General features: G+C 41.4%; 1 protein-coding gene across 1 annotated transcript in view; it reads left to right on the top strand.

Annotated features, from left to right (window-relative positions):
* Positions 1-4,073: 4,073 nt before the first annotated feature.
* xpr1a (xenotropic and polytropic retrovirus receptor 1a) overlaps positions 4,074-18,830 on the top strand; it is a 75,343-nt gene continuing 60,586 nt past the window's right edge. The window contains exons 1-2 of the mRNA XM_026160222.1: positions 4,074-4,523; positions 10,595-10,646. Of these exons, the coding sequence (XP_026016007.1) occupies positions 4,455-4,523; positions 10,595-10,646 (121 nt within the window). The 5' untranslated portion in view covers positions 4,074-4,454. The remainder of the gene's footprint in view (positions 4,524-10,594; positions 10,647-18,830) is intronic.

Here is an 18,830-nt window from a genome sequence, read left to right as displayed (position 1 = left end):
AGCGCCGGTAAAAAAAATCGCTGTTAGTAAGAAAGGTTCCGACTCTGGTGCGAGTAAAGACGCGAACACGCGCTTTTCTGTATATTTGTTATGAATGATTAAACAAAAACTAAATATTGTCTAAATGAAAATAAAATGTTTGAGTTTTTTTCTGGTTGCTGTGTACATGTCACGTTATCGTAGGTCAGCGGACACCGAATAATATATATTAGCTGGCTAACTTAAGCGCTAAAGTAGCTTGCAGTGGGTTTGTTGATACTTTGGGTGGAAAAATGTTTCTTGAAATCTCCTCAAATAAAAATAAAAAACTACGTAAAGTACAGCCATTTCTTTATATTCTGCTGGAAAATTGGAAATGGGCACAACAACTGATTAAACAAATCTGCAAAGATAAATCAAAATAAAGCCTATAAGGCAAAAACAAAGTCTGTTCCATTCTAATGACTTTGAAAGTCAATATTTGTTTTGAACACAGTTATTCCTCATAGCCCGAAATCTCTGTAGTAAGCTTTCTCGTCCTGTCTGTACACAGCAAATTCAAAAGTGTTAAATGTTTTGGTGTTAATAGTCTTCTTGCAAAAGTAGAGTTAATTTTACTCTAAGCAGAGTCACATTCTTTTAATGTAACTCTGAGGTGTAAAATGATAGTAGTTAAAATCGAGTGTTAAAAATGAGTGTTTCTCTGTCAAATCTGGAGGTGTTACAATGGAAACATTAACCCTTGACCTCTTAACTCTGAACTCCTACAGGGGCTATGACACCAACAGAGTAAATTCACAGACTCCGCCCCCAGCACCATAGGCTCCAATCGAAGCTGAAGTGAAGCCGTTTCAGAACATTTTGCTCTACATATTTGAGTTGTTTGCCATGCTTGGTAAGTCATGTTTTCAAAGATTGTTTCAATTATTATTATGAGCTTTTACTTCTGTGGCTCTTTGGAGTTGAGACAAAGCTGTGTGAAAGGCATTAGCCATGTTGCTCACTGATAGCATAATATTCTGTTTTAGCTAGCTGAAAGGTATTGTTTGCAGGCAAATACCACAGCCTTGAAAAAAAGCTTGCATGTGAATTTTCAGTCAAACGTTTGGTCAAATACGCCTAAAACAATGTCTAGAATGTGAAATGTTGGTATAATGGTGCTACTTGAAGCCTGAAAACGATCGCCCATAAAAAAAAACGAGCAAACAGCAGTAGCTGACGTCCTGACTGGATTCTACGTTAGCATAGATCCCTCCAGAGTTTTGTGCACACGGTTTAGGTAAAAATGAAAAAGGTTGAGGTTTTACATTTAGTTCAGTATTACCTGTTGCCTGTGTCCTTGTCTTTTGGGAAAATACTTTACACAAGTAATGGCTCAAAAAGGATTCTTTTTTTTTTTTTTTTTTTACTGGGCTGCAATTGTTTACTGGATTATTTGTGCCATTAATTAGTGTCAACTAATTTTTATTCAATCTCCACACAGGATATGCTTGTGAAGATGGAATATGGGGGAGAGCAGAAGTGCGTTGAAGTTCCACAAAGGGATGAATGAAGGACATGCATATTGTATTGAAGAAATAAGTGATGAGATGCTGTTATTTGCATTTACCAGCTCACCTATGTCAGACCTTTTGATAAACAAAATTCTAATGAAAGTGAGAACATGTACACTGTTACATCTTTCAGAAAATGTTTTGAAATTGTGGTGCACAGTTCAGAATAAATGTTTTTCAAAAACCATTGCGTCTTTTTAGTAAATGTTTATTTCCAAAAGAAATTTCTAGAAGTTCAGAACAGTAAAATTCCTGCTTTTTAGAATGAATTAGAAGATAACTCTTACGTAGTTAAACTAAAATACTCTTTGAGAGTTAATATATAAACTCTTAACACCAAGTGTTAAATTATCAACTCCAGACAGATTTGGTGTTTAACACTAAATCAGAGTTAACGTACCAACTCTCCAAAAAGAGTTAAATTAACACTCTCTGGTGTGGACCCATATAGACACTTTAATAGTGTTGAAATCAAATCCGACAGTGTTAATTTGGACATGCTGGATTTGCTGTGTAAGGAGTCTTCAGCAATAGTTCTCAGGGCTTCTTGAAGGACATTCAAAGCTCTTCTTTGGATGTTGGCTGCCTGTTGTTCTCTTCTCTGTCACGCTGCTTCAATAATGTTGAAGGCCAGTCCATGTTTTTCTTTCCAGATATGCTTTTGCTGCACTAGCAGTGAGGTTGGGGTCATTGTCATGCTAACAAATGAAGCCAGTTGCTCAGATGCTTTCCAGGTGGTATGGCAAGGTGGATCAAAATGGGATGGTACTTTTTGTTTTCGCAGTTTCATTTGACAAGATGTCTAGTCGAGTTTATTTCCTAGTTCTTAAGTAATAATAAGACACACCTCAGCCTTTCCTCGTTGTCTTTTTGGCAGCCGCTATTACACAGAGATCATTTCTAATGGTCCTTCAGCTGCAGGGCCAAATGTTTCTATCAGGTACCGTGTCAGGTCTTTCCTGGACTTTTTCCCCTTCTTGCCACTTATTGTCCAATATTTGTCCAGTTTCCTCCGTTTTTTCTTCCTCCTTAAAAAACAAAACAAAACAAAAAGCATGCTGCTCACCATGCTGAGATATGCAACGTTTTTAGGAATCACCTTGTTGGTACCTAGTCCAGTCTGAGTCCAGATATCCGTCAAACTGTGTGAGCTTAGACATTTTTCACAAGTTCCCCTAAAACAAATAGAACAAATTGCGTTTTTGTGGCAGACTGTTAGTAACAAAGTGGCTAAAAATGAGGGTCTGGAAACTTGGAAGAAAAATACAAGGATTGGACAGCCCGTCCATTCACTGTATACTCCATCACAGACATTTCCTGGTAGAACATTTTAGTGTGATATGTGTGCATGCGATGGGTTCTGTTTTATAAGGGACTCTCATTATCCTAAAATGAGGATAACTACAGACAAGAAGGTAATAGCTTAATTTTAAGACTCAAGAAGTTTATTGACATTTGCTCTGGTGTTACTCAGCCTGAAACGAAATACGGTTTCTCACCAGCCTCTACAGTGCAATAAGCAATACAGTTTAAAAAGACCAAGTTTAAAAAAAGAGCAGTAATGAATTGCAACAATAGTTATGGATAAATAAATAGCATCAAATCTAAGTTCTAAAACAAACTCCATTCACATTCGTTCGGGCAGAAAAACCCTTTAAGGGCCTCAATTTAAAACTTTTTAACGACGTTTTTCTGTCCACCACATTTTTTATAAATGTTTTAATTCTACTTGGACTCTACTGCAGCACATATTAATCAACCTGAATGTTTGCGACACCTGCCACAACATTCAGCTTTGTGAAAACAATGTATTAACATATCGTGTCCAGCAGATGGTGCTATTAACACAAAGATGTTTTATTTTTGCGTTTGGCACTTTTTATCCCAAGTACATGATGTCGCTCATCACGTTCACCAGGACGAAAATGGATTCAATAATCGAGTAGCCTAAGCTTAAGTCAATAACGTTTCTATTAAATTAAACGTTTTTTTCCTCTTTGAGAAAAAGCTCAACTTCCGAATTATTTCTGGTTCGTATCTTTCTGTTTCTCTTCTACTTCATATGCGGTAAACACGGGGAACTTCCCAGTATATTAACAGTATTAATGAGGATATTTTTACAAAGCTAGTGGTAGCCTGTTTTCGTGTTCTTGTGAACCTGTTTTTAGACCGAAAGCTACAAGCAGCTTACATTAAGCATCAAAGTGCGTATAATTTGTTGTCTACGTGACTTTCTGCCATATTATCTGCAGAGAGATAAACCTCACAGACACGTTTTAGTTAAAGAAAAAACTGTATAAGTTTTAAATGAGTTATTACTGTTGGTTGGTCAGTTTAAATATATATTTATATATCTTTAAAAAAGTAAAAAACTTTATTCCTTCTTCTTTTTGTAGAAACACACAGCAGACAGTTGCCTCTCTAACTACTGTACAAAACCCCAAAGGAAATAAAGTGAAGCGAAGACTGTGAGGGGTCCCACGGTGCACCACTAACAGTTTTCACGAGGTCCCAACAGTGTCCGAGTTACACTGCGCGCTCTGCTGACGCAACCACGTCACAGCGGTTCATAGCGATGGCGGACCGCAGTGTCCCCAGACTTGCCCAGGGAGGGACCGAGCAAAGTCACTGAGCCACTTTCACCGGCTCCAGTAACCTGTCGCCCGACCACCTGTTAAAGGGAGGCCACTGTTGTTGTTCTCGTTGTCTCTCCCATGAAATAGTATGTGGGACGGGATCTGCAGGGAGTGCGCAGACCGGGACGAGCCAGAAGTGGAGTGAGCAGGAGCGCAGTGTGCCGCGCTGACGCGCCGCATGTTGAGCCAGCAAGTTGACTGATAAAATAAAAGTCGCGTCGACGGGGAAGGGGACAGCCGCGCTCGGATTTAACAGCGCTTTGAGGAGGACTCTTGTTCCGGCAAAATGAAATTCGCGGAGCATCTTTCGTCCCATATCACTCCAGAGTGGAGGAAACAGTATCTTCAGTATGAGGTAAAGCAGAATTTATGTTTTTTAAAAATGAATTTAAGGTGGGAACGGACGCTGACCAAAACGAACCTGCTTTCATAGAGCTTCAGGAAACTGGAAGAAAAGAGTCGCGATTAACTAAGAGAAAATGTAAAGTGTTTTAAGTTTGATTTATTTTTTCCAGTTTCAGTAAAGCCTGCTCCTGAGGGCAATAAACGACGGGAAAGATAAGGGATGCCTATTGTTTATGGAGGGGAAATTGACTGCGGTTGTTAAGAGCCATGGGGAGCATTCAGCGTTTGTTATTGCTGTTTGTTGATTTTAACACATATGAAAATAAACATAAAAACTCTGTTTGATTAAAAAAACAAAACATTTTTTTCATACTGTGGAAAAAATTAAAGTTATTATTATTTTCTTTATTTTAACAATTATGGAGAGCTTCACACAAAACAAAAAACTGAAGATTGTCTTTGTGTTTATTTTTCACATTTCTTTGCAAAACAACCCAATTTTCAACATTTCTTTTTGTTCGGTCACATCATTTTTTATCATCATGTTAACTGATGGTGCATTGTTAAAAAATAATAATAAAAGACGCTCTTTGTCCAAAGACCCCCCCCCCCCCCCCCAAAAAAAAATAAAAAATAAAAAAATCACCTCCTTAATTAAATTATTAACATTTATTTTCATCACTCTAACTAAAGACAAAGGTTATATCTCTTCCACCAATTGAGTGCAATGTGTTCCAAAAATTTCACATTTCTAACGAGTCAAAAATATAAGAAAGCATATTTTTTTGCAAGACTTTGAGACTAAAATGATGTTTATTATCATTTTTCTCAGTCAACCGGGAATAGCTGTCTGTGAATCAGCCTGCAGGGCTTCGTCTAACCTGTCTGGTTTTGATATCTGTTGATTTAGAGCAACATCTTTGTGTGCACACATGCTTTTTTGTTGTTGAGTGTTGTACACTACTTGAAGAGTATTTTAATTTCACACCCCACTTCTTGCTGGCTCTACAGTGAGAGCTTTAGTGCAGACATGCATTGACAGGACAGACTGCTCACTTCCATTTGACTCTATGAATTATAGACAAAGACCCCGTTCTCTTCACCCTCAGCAGCCCAGACTCAACAGAAGCTCAGTGCGCCGGTTTTATTTTGGTATCCTGCCCTGAATGATGATGTTAAGCTGGTCTGTTGGTACAGCAGACATTTGGATCTCTTGCTCTTGACAACATGATATGCTGTCATTGTTGTGCAATGAAAACATCTTTGGACACTATAATTAAAAGGAAAGAAAAAATGAATAGGCATAGCTGGGAAACCTGGGAAAATTTATTTAAAAATTAAAAAATGGTGATTAACATGCATGCGAGTGCAGTATGTTGTCTTTGTATGTACAGACTGAAGCACACTGAAGCCCAGGGACAGATGCATGGCCATACCAGCCATTTTACACCTCCAGTATTCAGTGCAGCACTCGCTGACCTGAGATGGATGATATATTTTCTCTGTGATTAGTGTTGGTTTTATGGTTGCTCTTTTCTGGGACATAATCTTGAATTTGACATTTAAGTTGATAATATTAATGCACTTAAGGAAGAGCTATTATTAAAGCCAGCTGAGTTCTATAATATGTCCTTTTTTCTTTATTGTATTCAGTGATCGACTCTTATCGTCTCTGCATGTGATCCAGAAATTAGACATGAGAACTGAAAGGCGAATGACGAATCCTTTAAAACACAGCTGTGATTGATCACTGATGACTGACTCGTGTAGCCGGGAGTTAGTATTTACATTTTTTTAACCATTTAAAATAAACAGTCTTTACAAACATGTTCTCGTCACATATGTAAGCTCCTATTTTTAAATGATGTAGGAGAGTTGCTCTCCTGTGTCTGCACTTCATACTCTTGCTCCGATCTGAATCATATATAGTTTGTTGACCGAGAATGTGTTCGTGTATTTATGTCATCGTGGGAGTCTTCAGTCTTTGTGCGACCTCTGTGACCACACACTGAGTGGGCGGGGTGGGAGAGGACTCACACCTATAGATGACGGACACTTCATTAGAAGAATTGGATTTTCCTCTGAAACGAGTCGGCAGATAGGGCCAAACATGAAGCTAAACTGAACTCGGTCGACTTCAGAGAAGTGAGTCACTTAGATGAAGCAGAAATGAATTTTTTTATTCTGGGAGATGCAAAAGCTTTGATATGCTGCTGTGATGCAACCCAAGCTGCATCACTTCGTGGGCTGTTGTTTTGGTGAAGCCGTCGCACACAGATGCGACTGTTGCATTGTAGTAATGACACGCTGACATCATTCCTGCAGCATCGTTTTCATGTAGAAGCCGCGACACTTCTGCTCATTCTGTCAGTCTCATCCAAACTGACTGTGGTTTGAAGTTATGTTCTTGGCTTTGTGTGCTGGTTGAACTCATTAACCTGCTGCACAGTTTTCACTTTTAAAGAGCGCCCTTTAGTGTGGAAAACTGTGGCGCCCATTTAGATTGGTCAGCCGGTTTCTATGCAGATGAAAAGGATGCAGCAAAGTGGCTGTTCCAGCATATAGAGGCTCTAGTTAGTAACGCACCTCATTCAAATGTGGAAGCATTGACAAGCCAATTGAGCGATTGGGCAATTAGGTGTTTGCTTTATCCTGTAAGACTGCAGTTATAAACCTGTATGCTAAACAGCTGTTTGATATGGAGGTGTGTATGTCCTGCCAACCCCAGATTTATGCCAAACTGCAGCCTGATAAGATTTTTCCCTTTAAATGTGATGCAACATGATGAAATCTTACAACAACAGGTACAATTTAGTGAGTTTTTCAAACGTGAATATATTAGCGCAGGTAAGATGTAGACTGTAAGTAACAATTGTGTTTGGCAGCTGTATTGAGCAGCACAGTTATGAGAACAGATGAAGGACAGTGATTCAGGTGTGTGCGTGTATGTGTGTGGGCGAGAGAACAAGGACACTTTTGCATTTAGCTCAGCAGCCTAATCACTCATGTAAGCTTAGATGAGGAGGAGGAGGAGAGTGCACGCAGAGACTCACATTTACAATTCAAACGAGCAAAGTGTTGCAGAATAACAGGGATGTGTGTGATTTCAGTGACTGTTCAAAGGTCAAGTCTTGCCTTTCTGTAATTAATCTGAGTGATTTAAAGGTCTAAACAAGCGCAGCGAGCTTTGTGTCGTTGTAGCCATTACAGAAACGTAACTGTACCCTGTTCAGTGAAAGTATGATTTATCAGCACTGCGCAACAATTTGAACATTATGTATACAACAGGCATGGCATGGCAACTGCTGAGAGGCCCCATCTCTATACCTCCCTCCTTCCTTGCATCCTCACCTCATCGTTCCTCCCCCACTGGGAGGACATCTGGTCCCCGACCAGACCTGCCCTCTGCTCCCCTCCTCCCCTCCCTTTATCCTCTCCTCCCATGTTCGCTTTACATGCAGGCATCCACTCAGACGCTGAGCTGCAGATTGAAGTGATCCATAGATCCCTTCAGACTAATAATGTACGCTTCGCACTTCCTCAAGCACGATCTCAAGCATCACAGAGCAATGATTTGGCCAAATATTTTGGCTAGTGTCCTCTCAACATGATTCAGCATTTAAAGGATTGAAGTCCACACACAGTATTCACTAACATGGATACTCTGCTATAGAGGTCTAGTTTCAATAGTGACATAAATCTGGTGTGGGCCATGCATCCATCCATGCATCCATCCATGCATCCATCCATGCATCCATGCATCCACGCATGCATCCATCCATGCATCCATCCATGCATCCTCTTCCATCCATGCATGAATCCATTGATCCTCTTCCACTTATCCAGTGCAGGGTCATGGGGGTGGGTGGCTGGAGCCCATCTCAGATGTGAGTATGCCACATCGTCATGTTAATGTTTAGTAATTCTAACTGATGGCCCTGAAAGCTTTGGCTTAGTTATTGTCTACAGGTTTCACCAATGATTACTGCAAATTTATCTCCGTCCCAAGACACCCTGCCCCCCTTTCCCGTCACAGCCATCGCCATGGCAATGCCTCCACCTTAATGAACTCCCCCTCCATCTGAATCTGTACTTCTACTTCCCACCTATCACTTGACCATATCAGCTGCTAACTGTTAGTTATTAACTGGACATCAGCGAGCTGTGTGTGAGTCCACAGTTGGTCCCTTTGTGATTTTAATCAGACAAAATGGGGCGAATGCTGCATAACGAAATGTTTACCTCCAGGATTAGGCTCCAGAGCTGCAGTCTCACTGCATATAATTCACAGAGGAACTTAGTATCAAGTATCAACAGTCCAGGCTTCAGCTAATGCACTGGATTTCTGAGTGGTTTACACACACACACACACACACACACACACACACACACACACACACACACACACACACACACACACACACACTCAGGAGTCCTCACAGTCCTCTCTGTCTCTCCCATGTTGACCCCAGACAGAGATGATAATGACAGCACATATATTGGCACCTATGTTTTAACTGAAACATGAAATTTGGTGCAAAGCTCAGATTTTACTTCACAATTAATTTAAAGAAAAGTCCAAAATTATAATTTCCTTTTTTCCTCTTATTCTGGAGCAGTTTGGTTACAAAGATGTCCTTATTGTGAAAAAAGTTATGAGGAAATGTCCAAACGAGCCAGCATGCAGTCGTCTGTTTCCATTATCTTCACGATCAGTCTCACTGAAAAGAAGCGACCCCGTTTAACCACAGCTGCTATCTCTGCTTTGTATCTGCCAGTTTGTCTCTCAGCTTTTGTCAATCTGCTATTCCTTTAATTATTTATTTCATAAATTGTCACATTATAATATAGTCATAGGGCAATTATGTTTTATGCTACCACTGTCTCTCTGTGAATTGCCTCTTTGTTGTGTATGGGGTTTGCTTGATTATCCCAGTATCTGTATAGTCGGGGCTAATTTGCTCCAAATTGGGTCTTGGGCCCAGCTTCTGCCCTCCGGTGGGCTCAATACCTGCAGAAGGGGCCATAGCTTTTAGTGCTATGTGGATCAGGTGCCAGTCAGGAGCAGAGGTCCTGGCATCCAATTCCCAGTTGACAAGTTTGGCCACAGGGACGTGGAATGTCACCTCTCTGGTTGGGAATGAGCCCAAGTTAGTGGGTGAGGCTCAGATATACTGACTAGATCTAGTTAGGCTCACCTAAGAGCACTGCTTTCGTTCTGTAATGAGTCTCTTTGATGGGCTAAAGGGAGATCAATATACGTGCTAGTGAGAATAAGCATCAGTAAGTCTTGTTGAGTGCAGCGAGGGCTTCAGAAAGGGTAAATGTGAAAGGCTACGAATGATTTGAATGGTTTTGTGCAGGTTTTGCATGTTCAGAAGAGAGCATGGTGGTCACAGGACGCACAGACCTCTGTGATAGTGCGTGGGTTTCTTCTGAACCCTTGGATAAAAGGTGCTACCTGTGCTCTGTCCACCGAGTCATTCTTTTGTATTCATCCGTCTTTCAAGAAAACTTTTCCTGGAGCCGGGCTGGACTATGTGAGAGGCAGTGGGCAGGGTGGGGCATACTCATATCCCTTTGGTTCGGGGTTTGTATGTGTTTTTATGTTTTCATGTATAATCACATGATTTCACAGTGCTCAGTGTACCAAACACAATGATGTAGTAACAAGCGGGCGTTTTAAAATGAAGCTTATGCTGTGCAGACTTTGTCTATAATGTTAACAGCTGCCTGGTCTTTACTGTAATTTAGTTAATAGCTCTTGAAGTCCTTTTTAAGGTCCTTCTCTGTATGCAGATGTTTCTAACAATTTTCTGGCACCTTATGGTTTATTCTAATCACCCCATTTATCTACTGTAAACACACCTTTACAACTGATGGGATTTTAGATAATGAGCTAATTCAAGCAATTAGCTGTTTATCATCCCATCTAAATCAAACCACAGTCACTTTGCACATGTGCAGCCCTCTCTGTGAAATCACAGGCTCTGTGAAATTGTGAATGTCTTTTGCTCAAAGCCGCTTTTTGTTTTTGTTGTTTGCAGACACTCATATTTGTTTTCTCTTCTTCCTCATCAGGCATTCAAGGATATGCTATATGCTGCCCAGGACCAAGCTCCATCTATAGAAGGTAAGGAAGCTGCTTATGTGGATAAAGAAATCCAGACACACAGACAGAGGAAAACACACTCCCAGACACACACTTATGTACCCCCTTTTTGGGCATCACCAGAATAACAGCCCTGCTAAAAATAGGTGTAAATCACAGCTAACACGCTGCCACTCACTTCAGTCTGTGACTTAACTTTAAGCTAACCTGCTTAAAGTAATAAACACATGCAAAGAGAAGAGGGCTGAGGAGTAAATGAAGCATTTTTACTGTTTGTTTTATGTTCATGTAATGTAAACAGAGAGCGTTCAAACACCCTAAAAATCCTAAGCAACGATGGTTAACAAGGAAGACCAGAACCGAGAAGGCCAGCGGCACTCAGTGCACCAAATAGCAGGAAGGCTGCCAGCTATAATTACTCTTTGGCCTCAGAGTGTGTGTGTAGTGTGGGAAAGAATGTAAACCATTTGTTTTTATTTTAGACACCAGTTTGTGGCGTAAACAACTTTCTTCAGTTGCAGGGTTTGGGTGTACCTAATGATGTGACATGAAACACTTGTGAGAGCTGTGGTTATTAAACTGTGGGGCGAGCCCCGCTGGTGGATCGCTGAGCCAATTCAGGTGGGACAACGAGGTGAAAAACGTGGAAGGAAAACTCAGATTTTCATTTGGGGAACATCCGAGTTTTATGATGCGGCTGAAGTAGATTCAGGGTTTGGGTGCAGCTCGCGCGCTCGGGATAAGACGCAAGCCCGTGTAGGGATTTTTTCTTTTTCAGTGTTTTGCTGTGTTCCTGCTGAGTGGGTTTGGTGTGGATGTGAGTTTGACTATCTGTGAATGACAAAGATGTAACAGGCGCTGAGACTGCAATGATGAGAGCGCTCCATCTCTGTCAGCATCAGACTCAAAAATCAATCTGAGGTATTTGTTGACTTTATTTTTGACTCATTTCTGGACATTTATTATTTATAATATTAATAAGAATTCTATTTAAAACTACATAAAGTAGTTCCTGTGTTTGTGTGAATATTCTTGAATTTAGTGATATTGCCTGCTTGTTAGCAGTCGAGCTCAGACTCTCCCTTTAAGAGCGTCTCCTCGGCTAGGCAGCCTCGATGTGGATGATGAATTATTTCCTGTCTCAGGTCTGAGCTGTACTCATGGGTCACTGCGCTCTGCCTCTGTCAACTTGACGCAAGATAGGTGAGCATGTCTTATGAAAAGCGACGGGCTCGATCGATCAGTTCAAAATCGTATTCTGCCATCAGTGTGACAGAGTTCCCTGCTCGATCACAGCGATTTGTCTTCTCCTCGCTCATTTTTGCAGCGAGCACGTGCAGAGAAAGGAGTGTGATGTGTGCGAGAGTCAAAGTCTGTAGCAGAGTTGTGTTTGCTGGGAAAGCCAGAGAGCCCATAATGAAAATGGCGGCGGAGACAAATGGCATTATTGAGCCCTGAAAAGCACGCTCTCCTGTGGCCGTTGACTTTTCATAACAGAAACAATATTAGGATGTGTTATGAAATAAAAGCTTATCGTAGCACTTTTTCATCACATCTCCTGTACTGAAAACTTTCAGATGTGATTTAGTTCAGACTGGGGCCTGAAGACATCAGAAGAAATAGACCGACTGGACTTTTATAGCTTTTTGTTTTAATGATTTAATATAAAAGCATTTTAAGGCTGTGGTGGCTTTAACACCAGGACCAGATTTCAGTCTTTCCACGTGCACACGAGGAGCGAGAAGTCAACCCACCATCTGCTTTCTTGCTGTCACGTCCATCATGGCAGCGTCACATGTGTGCAGCACACAGACCAGCTGATAGAGATCGTTTGGTTGCTATCACATAATCAGTGATCAGAATACTGAAAATGAGCCAACTATATTTAGCAAGGCCAAATTATGTATTCGTTGCATTTTTAACATCTGAAATAAAGTCTAAATGTGCATGAAACCCAGATACAATTACACCGCTTATTGTAAGTTAAAGTGTGGTGTCCCGTGCTGATGTAGTGCAAGAAAAGTTCTGTAATTTAACTTTATGTTGTTTATATTGGAAATATTTTAAGATTCTCTTCAGTGGTGCAAAAAATAAGAGACAGTATTTTTAGATTGAAGCTGATGTTGTGCTTCTGGTGACTTGGCTCCATATTTTAAACGCTGATGAAATAGTTTCGGTAAGCTTTGCTACATAGATAACACAGTAATGTTACTCATGAGCACTAGCTGCTACCATAATAATAATAATAGAAGGCTAATATTACTGCCTGGTAGTTGCTACGTGTTAAACTCCTAACATTAACTTGTGTGGGGTTAATATTTATAGTAAGTGTCTCAAACTTGACTGTCGTTGACACCGGAGCTCTACTGACCTCCAGAAAGACTTCATCAGTGTTTCGAGTCTTCAGCTGATACTAATATTTACTGTTGCTTAGTATCTGAGCAGCACATTTGTTGACATTCCTTGTGTAGAGTAGCTAACAATGAATTGCAGTCATTGTAATGTCAAGCCCAACATTAAACCTTCATCATTTTAATGTTGGAGGAGGATTTTCCCTGACAGCAGAAACGTTGCTTTTAATTTGTAGCTTATAACTCATCTATAAAGGCCTAGTTAATTAATAATGTTAAATGTAATTACAGCATATAAACTATTTTTCGATGGAGCCTCATCAGAAAGGATTTGGTTTCCTGATGTGCTTCGTTCTGCTTTTCTCTCGCTGTCTCGCTCCCACCTCAGTCTTTATAAAAAGCAGCTTTTTGGTATTCGGCGGGTGAATCCTCGCCTGAGGGAACCAGTTTACTGGGTTATGACTACTTGCTCACCCGCTCTGCTTTCTCACTAGACGCTGTACCTGATAGAGCTGTGTAACATAGACATTGCACTGAACAGACATTTTGAAGCTTCTGTCACGGCCTTTGCATCACTTATCTGTGACAGCACATGACCAGCAAATACGTGGAGTGCTACAGTTTGATGCAGGATTGCGTAGGCTGTGTCACGTGTGGTTAATTTTATTTATTTATCAAACAGAATTCCCTCACTCAGCACTCCTGCTGCAGAGATCCACCAAAGGAATGTGCCACAGAATAATGCACTTTCATTTTCACTCGGTTATCGTTCAGTTCAGCAGGACGGATGTACACTAATTAAAGGATCTTGTTGCAAAATGGCATGCACCAACACATGCGCATTAATGCGTCTCTGATACCGTGACCCTTCACCCCTCGTTAGGGCCTTTGTTCTCGTTCCTTTCATCTCTCATTGGTCCTGGAATAATTGTAATTAAAACAAGTCTGCTCCTGTACGGGGAGACAGAAAAGGGGAACAGCTGGCTGGCTCTCTGGTGCTCCCTGTTCCAGCCATCGCAGTGAGTCGTGCCACGATCTAATTCAATTAGGCTGCTGGTTCTTACAGAGATCTGAGAACAATGGGCCCAGATACTAAACACACAGCTTTATTTCTGCATCATCATCATCATATTCCTGGCCATGATCACATGCCACGGTTGCCTGTAATTTATAACGTGTTACGTTTTCTGCTCCTTACAGTCATTCACTTGTGTTTCATTCACTCACTCATTCATTCACTTACTCCTCCTTTGTGTCCTTCCTCCTGCACTCTCTTAATGGGCAGTCTATTAGTGTGATGGTATCTGTGCAGGGCTCGACTGCAGGGGGGGCTGGATAAACACTGAGAATCTGGCGGGCACCCTTTTACCATCACGAGCACACGTGGGGTCTGATAAAAGGAATGATGTTGCACATTATTGACTTCATAACTCAGGGGAGCAGATTTTTCCTGAACTACAATTTCTGAATGAACAAATGAGACCAAAGACAAGTCAGCTAATTGTTTCTTGTGTTGCACTGCATCCAAAACCATCAACCGCCTTCTGCACTTAAGGTTTCACTTCAGATTTGTTGCTCCGCTGTGATATTCAAACTTCAGGACTTTCCACGTTTTATCCAATGAAATAAAGAGCGTCATGTCGCGGCCTTGTGAAACGGCCTGCACTGTGTCTTTGTGGTGAAATGAACTGCTTTACCTTTATAATGAAAAAAGACGCCTTTTTGTTACTTCTAGCCTGCTGTGCTGAAAGGTAGGGCTGCTCGATTATGGCAAAAATGATAATCACGATTATTTTCACTGAAATTGAGATCTCGATTATTTGATGATATTTGTTTAACAATAATAATGTGTTGAATAATGACCTTAAAGATTGTCAAAAAATAATATAAAATAGTGCAAATACTGATAACAGTGCAAATGTTTGCAATATAAGAAACAAATGAAAAATGTAAACATCTGTGTTTAGTGAGCTTTGCAGTGTTGCTCTGTGGTGCAGCTACTACACCGTAGCAAAGTTTACACACTGTGTCTACTTGGTGCACGTCTGACTCCGCCAACCCATAATGTTTCCACACCACTGAAGCTTTTTTTACCTCTCTTTTCAACCAACAGCAGTCACTCTCCTCTCCAAATAACTTCTGCTGAGCTTTCCGAGCTTCCCTCGGGTCCTCTTAATCAGCGGTCCCCAACCCCCGGGCCTCGGACCGGTACCGGTCCGTGAGAGTTGAGGCTCAGGTGTGAAATGTGTAGTTTTCAGGGTTTTTATCGGTGTTCAGCGTTATTTTGTTATCGTTTTTATCATTTACTCTGTTTTCCTGGGTCTTTTCACGTGTGTTATGAATAAATCTTCTTTTTTTCGGTACGGGTACTAGTTTTATTTTGTTGTATTTATCCGCGACACCTTAAAGGCCGGTCCGTGAAAATATTGTCGGGCATAAACCGGTCCGTGGCGCAAAAAAGGTTGGAGACTGCTGCTCTTAATTGTTGTGTTCGAAATGCAGAGAGGTGCGCTCGATTTGCCACACGGAGCAGCGCGAGAGTAAAGCACGAGGGAGGGGCTAATAATGGGCTCAGTCATTTTTAATGATCGTTGAAAGCCCAGATCGTAATCGTGATTAAAATTCGATTAATCGAGCAGCCCTACTGAAAGGCGCTTATTTCTGCTGAAATTACCTTTAATTAAACATCCCTAACATACCACGAGTGAACACTAAAACTTATGATATTCAAATGATAGTCAGTCGTCGATCGCTGATGAGGAAATGTGATGCTTCTGCAGCCATGGCTCGTTCAGTCCACAGCTGAAAGGAAGACAGTCAGAGGTTCTTTATGATGACTCTCTTGCTGAGATGCTATCATGCTGCTTGTCATTTCCTCAAAGAGCTGTATGAAACTACTCTCAGACCTCATTTCATACTTTCATAGCTTCGCTGCAAAGACAAAGACTAAGATGTAACAGAACATAAACTACACAACACCACAGATACAGATATATGAATCGCGTTTAATCGTCACTCATTAGCTCTTATTCTCCGAGCCCTGATACCTCTGCCACAGCGTCACAGCTTCCCTCTCACCTCTCCAGTGTGTCAGTCTGTTGTTGCCATGCTTCCCTTGGATGATCATTTTCTTCATTTCTTTTTAGTTTCATACACTGATGAAAACATGGGGCAGGACACCAACTCTTCACATCTGTCAGCCGCCTCATGGCTCCAACACTTTCTAATCATCACTTTTGTGTAGTTGTTGGTGTTTCGTGCTTCATCTGTGTAATAAAGCAGCTCCACTAATCACAGCTACATCTCCACTATACCTTTGTTGCCTAAGCTGTTTGCTTGCGCGCCATTTTGCCTGCTGTTGTCGACGACCATGATGAGAGGTTAGCTGCTAGCCTGCGCTGATTGTTATTCTGCTTGCGTATGCGATGGAGCAGCAGCTGTTATTGCTGTTGTTGTTCCCCGCTCAAGTCTTTTCTCGCCCCTGCGTCGAATGCGTCTAATTTGTGCAATTTTCTCGCCTTAGCACGTAGTTGTAACTTTTGTTTCCGAACATGTTTCTGTGCTTTAAAAATGATGTTTTGCCTTTTGTTCTTTTCCCCTCAGCAGTGGTGCGTTACTTTTGCAAGACACTGGACCAAAACCTGACCCACTTTGGTCCAGTTTGTCATGCAAATCCTTTTTGTGATTTAACTGTAAAATATGAAAGTAATAATACGGCCCAGCACTAAAGTTCTCGCCTGTCTCAACCAGCGTTAGTCTGGGATTACACGAGGAGTCTGTGACGCACCCACTCACACGGCATGTTTGGCAAGTACCTTAGTATCTTTGAAAGAGCACCATTTTTTTTTTTTTTTTTTTGAGCACGTAACGATAGTTGATCAGTAGTTTTAAAAACAACAACACTGCAACTCAAGGATGCATGCCCAAAAGACATAACAGACAATACTGTGCCTTGTGAAAAAGGCAAAACAGGTGCTGGCAGGACAGCGGGAGGTGATAGAAGCAGTCGAAAGGAAGAGACCCAGATGGACATGCAGACAGACAGGTAGACGGGCAGAAGGGTTCATCAGGACAGTGGTCGCCCAGCCAGGGTCTCCCACCCACCTGCATTATTGATGGGCTCTTTGACAAGCTGCTGCTTGTGCTCGCTTCCAAGCACTAATTGCTGGCTTTTTGTGGGGGTTGGGGTTTTATTTATTTATTTAGGTCCTTAATCTGGGCGCCACCTGAGCAGATATGTGAAGTCAAATAAAAGTAAATGGGGCAACGCTGAGATATGCAACTGTGAATAAACTGAACAAACCTTGGGAGATCTTTTACATCTGCGGTGCAGACAGATTTTACTGCCTGCAACGTGTCGATGTCGGTCCTCCTGCTACATCCAATTGGAATTTATAGGAAATGAGCCATGCAGACTTTTTCGTGGCTGTTAGTCCACATACAGTACGCTACATGGTTATCAAGATGTTTCGAGCAGTTGTTCGAGCACCCATGCAAGGTTTGGCTTCCATGGGTGTTCAAACCATCACTGAACTTACAAAGCAATGAAATGTGGACATAGCAGTGAATTCATAGATTGGTCCTTTGATGGGGTTTCTGAGGGTATTAGAGGGGAGGAAGGAGGAGGATCAGGGTCAATATAAAGCTGGGATTGCTGTACCAAGGTCAGGGACCAATCGAACTGAGACAAAGAATGATTAAAAAACTGAATGACTGAATGAAGAAAGGGATAAGAAAGGATGATCAGCGCTCCACATTCATGTTTGCTGTCATTATTACGAAACAATAATGAAAATTAAAGATTTAGGAAATTACAATATAGATCGGGATTGTCGGTGACCAGACTGGAAGAGTATAATACTGAGAAATCGTGTGCGAGAGAGATCCTTCAGGCAGCAGACAGACAAACAGACTGAGTGGGAGGTCCCTGGGCTCATCTCCAATGCATGTTGCCCTGCATTAGCACTATAGCCTTCCCACAAGATAAAGACAGCGAGAGAAAGAGAAGCATGGTGGATGAAAGTCTCCTATCCATCCATCCATTATTCATCAGTGAATTAGATCTCGCCTGAATAAAGTGGAGGCGAAGAGGAGAAGAAAAGGTATGGGCTGATTTAGAGGACCAAGTGTTGTGATGTTCGAAAAGGGTGAGGAGTTCAGAGGCAGCAGCTCCAGCTGAGATAGTATTTTTAGATTTTGGGTGTTTGAGGGGAGTCTGGGAGGTTTTTTCAAATGGTGCAGAGGCAGTGTGCCGGAGAAAAACTGGCAAAGAAAGGCAGAAATAGCAGGAAGAGGATTCCAGTAGGAAAAATGCACGTTTTGGGGAGGGGATTGATCAGGGACAGGGGTGAAGGAGAGGTGAGCAGCACTCAGAGGAGACAAGGTCATCCTGGAAACCCTCTCGCCTTATAAATGCAGTTAGGAGGGCTTCTACTAATCCCTATAATGGCTTCATCCAGCATACATATCTATCCTCATATGAACATGATGTGAACCTTTCAGAAACACCAACCTGGACACTAAACACACGAATGAGATGCCGCTTCTTTTCCCAAATGAGAATCATGTAAAGGTTAAATAAACATAACGCATCCATCATATGATTTGGCTGCTTGCCATGTGAACAACTGCACATCACATACAACGAGCTGCAAGAGCGATTGCAACAATCTCAAGCATGGGAAGCATGTCATTGTAATGAGATCTGTCTCTCTTGATTAGAAAAGATCCTCGACGTCTCAGGGGTTCACAGTATCTGTGTGGCATTAGCAGGGGCTTCCACGCTATAATCTGACCTTTGTTATGAGGCGAGTTATTTTTTAAATCAGTGATGAAATGCTTAATTGACAGCTTT

Source organism: Astatotilapia calliptera, chromosome 23, assembly GCF_900246225.1.
Source record: "Astatotilapia calliptera chromosome 23, fAstCal1.2, whole genome shotgun sequence".
In the NCBI taxonomy this organism is placed as follows: Eukaryota; Metazoa; Chordata; class Actinopteri; order Cichliformes; family Cichlidae; genus Astatotilapia; species Astatotilapia calliptera.
The sequence above is the reverse complement of the archived record's forward strand: the minus strand, read 5'-3'. Positions and strand labels throughout refer to the sequence as shown.